This window comes from Diuraphis noxia, unplaced genomic scaffold (assembly GCF_037042655.1).
Source record: "Diuraphis noxia isolate RWA-SAM2 unplaced genomic scaffold, SU_Dnox_SAM2 contig0003, whole genome shotgun sequence".
NCBI classification, from domain to species: Eukaryota; Metazoa; Arthropoda; class Insecta; order Hemiptera; family Aphididae; genus Diuraphis; species Diuraphis noxia.
This window is the reverse complement of record NW_028301713.1, coordinates 47,612,175-47,623,362: the sequence shown is the minus strand read 5'-3', so window position 1 is coordinate 47,623,362 and position 11,188 is coordinate 47,612,175. Positions and strand designations below refer to the sequence as shown.

At 29.6% G+C, this 11,188-nt stretch overlaps 1 protein-coding gene across 1 annotated transcript; it reads right to left on the bottom strand.

Annotated features, from left to right (window-relative positions):
* Nucleotides 1-9,212: 9,212 nt before the first annotated feature.
* On the bottom strand, nucleotides 9,213-10,833 carry LOC149057466 (multiple inositol polyphosphate phosphatase 1-like). The gene is made up of 6 exons (XM_089222984.1): nucleotides 10,593-10,833; nucleotides 10,322-10,438; nucleotides 10,087-10,219; nucleotides 9,929-10,029; nucleotides 9,746-9,855; nucleotides 9,213-9,672 (listed from the first exon to the last, which is right to left on the bottom strand). Exons 2-6 carry the CDS (start codon nucleotides 10,370-10,372, stop codon nucleotides 9,360-9,362), a joined length of 708 nt encoding a protein of 235 aa, XP_089079110.1. The 5' UTR covers nucleotides 10,373-10,438; nucleotides 10,593-10,833; the 3' UTR covers nucleotides 9,213-9,359.
* Nucleotides 10,834-11,188: the final 355 nt, after the last annotated feature.

Genomic DNA, 11,188 nt, shown 5'->3' with positions numbered 1-11,188 from the left:
AAAAAATTTTAAAAAAAATGATCGATTAAGAATAAGAATATTAGAAACTGCAGTGAGTAATGTTAAAATTTTCAAACAAAAAATACAATTGGCTGAAATAAACTTAAATAAGCTTATTCGAGAATGATCGTTGAGAGAGCACCAGGTTAACAATGTTGAAATTATGAAATGAAAATTAACTTTGTTGAAATGATTTGAAAAAAAATGTGAAGGGGGACATGTGAGCCCTTGAACAAATGCTTTTCAAGGAACAAAAAAAAAAATTTAATTTATTGAACATGGAGAAGAAAATTCAAAAAAAAATGAGAAGGGGTGACCTGGCGCCCGTAGGCAAACGCATTTCAAGATGCAAAAAAAATTTTAATTTATTGAACTTGGAGCAGAAAATTTTAAAAAAATGCGGAGGGGTGACATGGTTCCCGCAGGCAAACGAATTTCAAGAAACAAAAAAAACTTTTAAATTATTGAACTTAGAGAAAAAAATGAAAAAAAATGCGGAGGGGTGACCTGGCTCCCGCAGCCAAACGTATTTCAAGAAACAAATTATTGAACTTGGAGAAGAAAATTTAAAAAAAACTGAGAAGGGGTGACCTGGCGCCCGCAGGCAAACGCATTTCAAGAAGCAAAAAAAAAATTTTAATTAATTGAACTTAGAGAAAAAAATGAAAAAAAAATGCGGAGGGGTGACCTGGTTCCCGTAGCCAAACGTATTTCAAGAAACAAAAAAAAAATTTTAAATTATTGAACTTAGAGAAGTAATGAAAAAAAAATGCAGAGGGGTAACCAGGTACCCGCAGGCAAACGCATTTCAAGAAGCAAAAAAAAAAAATTTTTAAAAAAATGATCGATTAAGAATATGAATAGTACAAAGTGCAGTGTGTAATATTCAAAATCTTAAACCGATTGTAATACTGTTATTACGCTAATTCGGCTTTAAAACCGTGTTAACTATTATGGTAATATTAGTCAGGTACCTATGAAACATTTCCTCAACAATATTTATATATTTTCTCCCTTTGTTATGTTTACAATGTCGAATACCTTGATAGTTAGTAGGAAAAGATCATTGCAAAGGTAACGACAGTGATGATAGTCATCTATCATCACATATAGCTTCAACTCACCATAGGTTTACAAATACCTTCCTATGACTTATGTAACCATCTGCTAGTCACACGGGGAAGGCAGTGCCGTAGCATCCTGGATACGGCACTGAGTTTAATTAGTATCAATTTGAGTGGTGTACAACAATAAACAGTACTTAGGTATCGCGTGACCAACAGAGATTACCTTGGACACTTTGAATAAAAAGATTCTTAGTTGGTTTCCGATATAAGTGTTTTTATATCAAGTTGATCTATTGATTGTTAACCTCTTAGAACTTAAATCATCCATTAATGGCACCGAACCCTTTTCCAATGTTTTATTTTTAAAATGTAGGATAGGACGGTATATTGTCCACTTTCCTCTACACGTTACTCTATTTTTGCCGATATTAGGACATTGGACCTCTTGTAATATTTTTCACCCTTTTAGATTTTTTAGGACTTCGTCACCATATTCATACATATAGTCATATATCATGTATGACATATTAAATATTGTCATACATTTATATATACATTTTAAATGTGACGAAAAACAATTGTTAATGATTTATCTGCCAGTATTGTATCTAACTTACAAGTCGAAGTATAGATAGGGTTTAGTTGACCTATTGATATTATTGAAAACTAAGGAATCTGTTTGTTATCAAATTATGTCTGCTCCGGCCCATCATCACCATGTGGCATCATGATAATTTTTTTTTATGTTTCCATTGTGTCTATAAAAACGACCCTCAACACCAGAAATAATGAATCATTACAATCTTATGATAAATGATTTAAACATATTTTTTTTTTTATAACGATAAATTCATAAAGACAGATAATGTGTCCAGAAAAAACGTCCATCATTTATAATATATCAAATGGCATACGATTTGCTAATTAATATTCTTGAAATGTTTTAGCATGAAAAGTATTTAAAAGTACTTTTTAGTTTATAGATTTAAGCAATGTAAAATATTGTATTCGTATAATTTGTATTATTAAATAATACATTTTCATTTTCTAAAATAACTTCGGTAACTATGGCTACCTATTAGCATTCTGTAGGTCACAGGTCGGTTTAGAAACACGTATGAGCATATGGGGCAAAGATTCGTCATTAAAAACCCAGGTGGTCACCCATCCGGGAGCTAGTGACGCCAGACGATGCTTGACACACTTTTAAGATTACAGCCAATCACCGCGCCACACTAAGCCCCAATATGCACTTTTTGTGCACCCAATTATTAGGTGTGATTATATTATTTTTGGTATTGCAAGTACATAATATCTATAGTGTTGTGTGCATATAGCAGGCCAGAGGTTAATTTCTTTTTTTAAGGCATACACTGCATGGTTATGTTTTTTACTGTTCGGTTTGAAGCACATGTAAATAGGACCAGGATTCGTCACTAAGAAGCCAGGTGGTCACCCATCCGGGAGCTAGCGACGTCGGTCGATACGTAACCTCAGAACAAGTGACCAACGTGGCCAACCATCGTGCCTATCAGGCCGCAAATATACTTTATACATCATATAGAAACCATCATAAATTAATAACATAATTTTCTTATGTAAGATAAAAAAGATTACAATATGTATGTTACTTAAAATATTAAATGATGGATATATTTATGTTACAACTTCATATCATTTAAAAAAAAAAATTGTCCAAAATCTTTTTTAATTCTGTTATTGTATTTAAACATTATCGTCCTTCTATTTTCATAAGTCAATTAGCTATGGCAATAAAAAAAAGTATAAATGGTCTGAGATTCGCTTTTTTAAGGGTATATGACATGGAGTAACATATAAAAAGTCAGATCTTTGAGTTATAATATCCAAATACTATTTTATTATTTTAATTACAGTTAATATCCAGTCTTGTGAAGACGTAAAGTATTTTAAGAAAAGTATACAAATAATATTATTTATGCCATAATTTATTTTATTTTTAGTAAATTTAATAAATCGCCATCACGCCCTTACGTATAAAAACCTAATTGTCCAAGTGCCGAGTTTATCACTTTATGTATAACTTACTATAATGCTATTATTTCCCATACGGTTACCCGGATATAATTACATATTGACTAATCTACCACAATAATATTACACCATAAAGTTGTTTGATTTTTTTTTTTTTTAAGTGTTATAATAATTTTATGTTATTTTTTAAAAAATTCATTTTTTTGTTAAGATAAATAAAGCTATAGTATGTTTTGTAACGTTGTAAATATATATGAAATTTGTCTATGGATAGATATTATACTAACAAAATATGTACCTAATGACCAAAATAATACTTTTAGTTGGTCTTTTTTATAAGTGCTCAAGTAAAACACTGTCAAGGGGTCAACTTTTATTATTAATTTAAATTAGTAAATTAAGATTTTTTAGTTTAAATAAATTTATGAAGATTGACTTTTGTAGAACGATGTTATAATAGTTATACATGCTTTTTAAATATTCGTTAAGTTTTGGACGTATAAATCAATGATAAACATAATATCTCAAAACTACTAAAGTACACACTACACTTGGTTACATTTGGCATGATGGCGACATTATATATGTGGAGTGTAGGAGCAGCGCCATCATGGGCTACATTTTCATGTTATATTAGGTTCTTAAATTTGAACACACTGCTGTACTTGGATACTTAGAATAGTATCTTGTACAAAACTCTAATAATACAGTCAACAATCAATAGCCTGGTCAAATTGATAACACTTAAGAAAATGTCAGTGCATTCTGTTTTATCTTTCTGACTCACGCACAACATAACAAATTCTATGTTCAATATAATCAAAATAATTCCTAAAATTAGAGTGAGATGGCTTCTTTTAAAATTTAAAGGTTTGATAATTATCTAGAACAACTCATAAGCTCAATTTTATTACTTAGTAACTCGCTCATAAATCAAAATATACTAAAAAGCTTATGATAAGCCCTAGATAATAATTCAAATATTCTCTTCACTCCAATTTTAGAAATTATTATGATTATAATGAACATAAAATTTGTTATGTTGTGAGTGGGTCAGTGAGAAAAAAAAGAAATGCACTGACATCTTCTTAACCGGCGTAACCAACCTACTCTTTTTATTCTATCCAATAAGTCGAAGGGTGTAAACCTATTAACTTGGTAGTTTCAGCCAAAAGGTCGATTAGCCTTTGCAATTCAAGATCCTTTCCTACGTATTCGGCATTGTCAACACAACTATTCTGCCTAACTATTCCCCCTTCTGCCACCTAACCTAACTAACCTTCTAAACCTTCTCACTCTCTCGCTCTCTCCCTATCCCTCTCTCTCGTTCCCTCTCACCACCACTACCTCTCCCTAACTTTACTCCTGTCACTCTCTCTCTTTCACTCTCACTCTCCCTCTCTCTCTATTTCTCTTTTTCTACCCCTCTCACTCCCACTACATCTCTCAGCCTCTCTCTCCGACTCCCTCTCCTCTCCCTACCTTACCCCCTTTCATCTACCCTCTCCAGTCCTTACTTTACCCCCATCTCACTCTCTTCTGCCTCTATCTCCCTTCCCTACATCATCTAACCTCTATCTGTCACCCTCTCCCCTTCTTACCTTACCCCCTTCCACTATCTGTCCCCCTCTCTTTCCCTATTCCTATCTACCCCCACCCCCTTTCTTACCACTCCTAACCTAACAGGTCATCGTACCTGATAATCGGTGAAAATATTTAAATATCATCGAGGAAATCTATTAATCTTATATAGGTACCTGACTAATTTTCTATTTTTTATCGTGACTTAATCGATAACCGAAATAGTGTATGCCAGTAATTACAATACAATTGACAGAAAAATTACAAGAAATGTGTTCACTGATTAATAATACAGAATATTAAAAAGTAACCTACTGAAAAATAGAAAAATACATACCCCATATCCGAATCAATATCTGCTATAAAACTTCGTCTTTGAAACACTGCATCGTTATCACATTCTATTGCTGAATATGATATTTTAATTTTTTATGAATATGCGTCAACGTCTCAACGATACTTGACTTGGGCAGCATAATATTTTTCGTGATATTAAATATTTATTTCTTATTTATTGCTTCAACAATTATCGGGAAGCGTATTTTTCATGCAAATAAATATTTATTTGAATCATAAAAAGTAAATTTAAGCACCAAAATAATATCTTTTTAAAACTTACTTTAACATCGACGCTTCCGAAATTTTTTGAAATCCGAGACGTGTGATTGTGCACTGCAACGCCGACGCCGACGTAGGAACACTTTAGAAACTTAAGTCTGAAAATATTGTTATTCTTGATAAATTAAACCGTTCGTCATGCAGTATATGTTTTTTTGTTTATGTCTGGTTTGCGAACTGAAATTTTAGTATCTTTAATCGAATACGTCTTCTGCGACGACTTTGATAATCGCCATGGATTGTATTATGTTACGTTAATATGACAATTACAAAGATATATAATATTATAATCAAACTTTTCATACCAAAGAGGTTCATGTATCATTTTTATGAATATTGTTCATTTAAATATTTAAATGTGATGTAAAAATAAGTAACCAAAAAAGTTTATAATTTTAATTTTTAATCATAACTGTATTATTTTAATTATTTCTCTAAATTTATTTATTTGATTATTGATTAAGATGGTGTTAAGACATTAGAAGCATAACGATATTTTGTATAAATTATCATATAAATTTTAATGGTCAATAAAATATGTGATTTATATTTAACATAAATGTATACAGTTCATAATTATAAATCTATTATTATTCTACTCCCGTCAACCGGAAAAATGATGATGGCGTTTATTTTATTCATTCTCGCGTATTTATTTATTTTGTGCCGTGGGTGACGCCAAGAGGGCAGAATGGGACATTTCTCCCACCCCCTAGAATTTTAAATTTGTTTCCCAAAGTTTTTTCTGAAACGCGCCATTTTAAAATGTAAAAAAAATATTTATTTTTATTTTCATTATATTTACCCATCCCTAGAAAAATGTCCGAAGAGTCCTATGTTTTGCGTTCATAAATAAAATATGCGTCAACGATACCAAGTATATAAATTAAATCTAACACCCAAAATAATATGAAAACAAACTTACCCTATTTATCAAATCTTTCGTGCTTTGATTGTATCCGTGACACTAGTGCACTGCAACGCCAAAGTAGAAACGCTTCTGACAGGTACTGATCTTCAGTCTGAAATATTCGGATGTATAAAAAAAAAAATGAATGAAATGCAGTTTTGTTTTTTGTTTAGGTACGTATGCCTTGCTAATTGGAATTTTATATTCTTTAATCGACTGCGTGTTCTACAACTATGGCAATCGGCTATCGCCATATAGATTACCTATTTTGTATTAAACCATTTACGCCTATAAGATAAATCCAAAGATATATGATATAATAACGCAAATTTTTAATCGAAAAGGTCAGTGTTCTATTGAATCTATTGAAGAAATTAAAATACGAAATCATAGTGTTCTGGTACAATTAAAAAAAATGAATAGCACAGATAAAAAACCAGAAAAAATCCAACGGTAAATTTTTCGAAACCACAATATTGGCCTCATAATTAAATAATTATAAAGACCTATTTAATTTCACCAAACATAAGAATGCCCGTGTTTTTTATGTGTAACAATTTTTATAAAGGTATATATTAATTCAAATATATAATTTCCACGACCCTTGTGTGTGGGTGATACGAAGACGGGATTTGGATTATTCGGGCTCGCATGTTTAATATACGTTGTGAATTTGTCAATAAAAATTTATGAATTTTTGTAACGCAGTTAGAAGATTATCCTTGATATAACTTCGTGGTACCTAATAAATAATTATTTTTATATCTACTAAATAGTAAACGCAAGGTTTAAGCTCCAAGATAATTTGAAAATAAACTTACGTGAAAAATAAACTCATTTGGTTAAAGCTAGCTGCCCTGTAGTACAGACGTGCAGTACACCATCACCGTCAATGAAATAGCTATCTTCATTCGTCTTCATCTCACATTATAACGAAACTTGAAAGTATTAAATTATTTTATAAAACGAATTATGCAATTATTTTTTTTATACTTTAATAATAGTTCGGCTATGGGTGGCTTTTTTTTCTTATTCAATGAAATTTTTAAAACCGTTAATTTTCTCCAACGAATTTCAACGATTGGTATTTACCATAGATGATGGATAATACAATATTAAAAATCCATAGATCTTATGCTCTGTATACAATCATATATTTTTATATTTATATATTCGCTGTGTATAGTATATAATATATAATATACGAAATTGTGTTTTTGAATAATCTTTGTTTTGAAATAGATAGAAGATACCTACAACAAATTAGGGAACTATAATCGTTATTTTTTATTAAAATATCTAATTTCGTCAACATTTAATTTTTGTATCTACATCGTTTTTATAAAATTTGTACAAATATGTTTTTAGTATAATAATAATAATAATGATAAAACAACAACAAAACAAAGCTTGGTTACTGACGATGGTAATATTTTTTATAAATCACTGATCATCAGGTGAACAAAAACTGTATATTACTATATAATTTACAAGTGACCTAACCTGTATGCTTAGATCCGATTGGTATGGTGGTTGTTGGCGGAAACTATTGGTGACCTGGTGATTTTGGATACTTATGGACTTGGACGACCCCGTTAAGAAGGTACCACCAAGCGGCCAGCACATATTATTTACTACCTACCAAAATTAGTGATTGAAGTGTTACTATCATAAGTATAATGCATTTTAATGACGAAAATTTGACAACAATGTCTACACTGATTACATAGGTGTATGTAATTTAATTTTAACGTAATTCGTTACAATGGTCATTAATGGCCCATTAATATTAAATAGCTAACAAAATGATTTTGTATATTGAAATTATTGAAATTGTTTACAGACTGTAAAATTGTTATCATAATATTGTATATAATTTTTCTGTAATATTCTTATGTTTTCAGAAAGCTAACAATACTTTTCAAAATAAATATAAAATTGAGTAACAACCATAATATTACATATCTAATGTATGGTTGAGATTTACTTGCTAAACATTTTAAACTAATTTGGGCAGTTTAAGGAAGATTTAGGTAATAGTAAATTCATATAACCCTACGCAGGGGGATTACCTATCTCGGTGTTATACTTCTCTTGGCAACCTCGGGTAATAAAATACAGCTAGAAATAATGTAGTATGTTATAAATTGTTTTACATATTTCGTTAAAAAAAACAATATATTGCCCGGCGTATTTGATAGTCAAAACACGTACATTACTGCAATGTTCAATATATTCTTATTAGTACTGAATATCCGAACGAAAGTAGTAAGTAAGTTATAGCTTCAACGAAAACAGCGACCGATGAATATCAAACATATTTTGGAGACATAATATTATAATTTATTATACAACTAAATTCATATATAATTTATAAATAACACGAACAAACGTACAAGTACAAACGACCGGAACTGGGGGCTACATATTGCATTTTCAGAAGGCGTAGATTGTAGACATTGTAGACATCATATTTATGAGTTAATTTTCAGGTCTATTTTTGTGATTAAAATAGCACAAGTTACATCAGATGAAAATGAATATCATCTGCTAAGTATTATTTTGTAATCAACAATTAAATTAAAACATTTGTTATATTTATATATTTTTTATAAGATTTTCTTGATTAATACGTAATTCAATAAATTGAAATATTGTTTTAAATTTGGAACTAGTAGCTTTTAATGCATTTTTTACAACTGTTTATCATTCTTATAAGTTTTTCACGTCTCCCAATTTGTAGTGTGGCGTAAAATCTAACAAAAATGTTCACAGACAATATACTCAACAAAATAGATGTTGATTATTCCAAAAATATTTGGCGTTGACAGAAAAAAAAACGCATCATTGTTAAATTATTCATCGCACATCTCAGAAACAAAAATCAAACACTACGTAGTACGTACATAACATCTAAGTATGTATTAAAGAATAACTGATGTGAAATAACGAACTGCAATAGTGGTTATTATGTTATTAGAATATTATATGCATTTGTACTCATAAAACAAAATTTTAATATGTTATACATTATATACATAAATTATAATTGTTATTAGTAAAAAGAATAATAAAAACAAATTAGAAAGAGTATATTCGTTGTTGTACACACTCTGGAAGCTGGTGAATTATTTTCATCAAACGTACACGATGGACTAGAAACAATGGGATCAAACATATTTTCGATCAACGTCCATGGACATAAAGTACATCCATACTTTATCAACAGTCATTGGAATTTCATTGACGAAAAATGTTACTTTTTTCTCGCCGAGGCAATCGTAAAGTACGGCCATCAAATTTGATGCAAAAGGACTTAAATATGATGATTTCCATTTTCTATTGCGCATATCATTGAAGTTTGAACTTAGCAGAGGTGTAGTGTCTTTGGCAAAACCTAGTCTAACAATTGCACTAAATACGTTCGCTGAATGGCCAAAATAAAACACTCCTTTTGGCCCAAGTTGTGTTTGAGATTTATTTCTATGAAAATAAAAAAAAATGTATTAACCCATAAATAAATAAAAAATCATAGTTAAAATTGTATGTTACACACCTGAAATTATCTATGAGATCTTTTATAATTGGACAGCCAAGTCTTTCGTTGTGTGGGTCGCCATACCCGTTTAAGTAATAATACTTTAAGTCTTCATCGTACTCAAGAACCTATACAAGTATACAATATAATTGATCACTGAACATTCAATAACTTAATAATAAATATGATTGATATGTTTACTTCCAAATCTTCTTGAGAAAATACAGCACACCAGGCTGGGTGAGAATTTAAGTCCGCTGATCTTTCAAATCGACATGAGTTGTACATAGCTTTTACTGTATCTATAAACAAATTTTAATATAAATTAATCTTTTAAAACCCAATATGGTTTATTTTACTAGATTTACTAAGTGTCAGATAACGATCCAGGCCCAAAATATTCGATACTCTGACAATTAAGTCTTGTATGTATATACTACTATGAAATTTCTTTACTTCCTTGATATCATTTGAAATTTGAAATTTAGATATCTAGAAATGAAATAACAAGTATTACTAATTTACTTATATTTCAATAGAATGTAGAAATATTATTTTTTAATTTAGAATGTTTAGATATTAAATTAAAGTTACGTTTAATTTTATATCATTGCTATTTATGAACGGTATGTCTGTAACATTCATATTAAAGGCTGATTTTAAAAAGTAAAATGCGCTATCCCTTGATCTTTCTTTAGTCGTTGATAACACCTGAAAATGAACAACATTTTTAATTTATATCTAACAAAAAGTATCAAATGTTAAATTATAAAACTACACTGTATGTTATGGTATTATAAGGCTGGTCAAATATATCTGTGTATATGTTTTGAAGTCTCAATCCTAAAGATGACAAATCATTTACACCTTGACTATTGAGTTTATCTCCATCTTTTTCAGTCAAATTAAAAATCCATGATTTAATCGCTTCAAAATCGTCTTTACATAAACTTGAATTATCGGTTAGGTTATTTTTATACTCGTTTAAATTCGATATTTTAACTATTGTATCGCTTCCTGGATGTCGCGTACCATGTCTGGACAATAGCCACAACTGCAAAGTCTTACAATCTATATCAATATTAATAATATTATATTCATTATTCAATTATAAGGTATTTTGTTAAATTAGCAATTACTTGTTATTCAACACAATTTATTTCATAGACTATTTAAGATACAAATAGAACATTATCTATATAGAATAATAGAATATATCATTAATATAATTGTTATATTATATATTCATCAGATCAGGTGATTCAAGTACTTGGCTGAACTACCATACAATATAGTAATTTTATGAAGTTGTATTGATATATTTGTGTAGATTATTATAAATATAATTAATATTTTATAAAATACATAATTTTAATTCAAACGTTGTTATTTGATTTATAGTTTATAATATTTAAGGTATTATTTTAAGAATTCATTAACCGATATTTGGTAACATTATAA

Excerpts from the sequence above, each read along its gene's own strand:
- LOC149057466 (XM_089222984.1), bottom strand. The coding sequence starts at position 10,372 with ATGAATGTTACAGACATACCGTTCATAAATAGCAATGATATAAAATTA. Across the intron at positions 10,220-10,321 it reads GCAATGATATAAAATTAAAC|ATATCTAAATTTCAAATTTC; the intron begins GTAACTTTAATT and ends TTTCATTTCTAG. Across the intron at positions 9,673-9,745 it reads GATCTCATAGATAATTTCAG|AAATAAATCTCAAACACAAC; the intron begins GTGTGTAACATA and ends TTATTTTCATAG.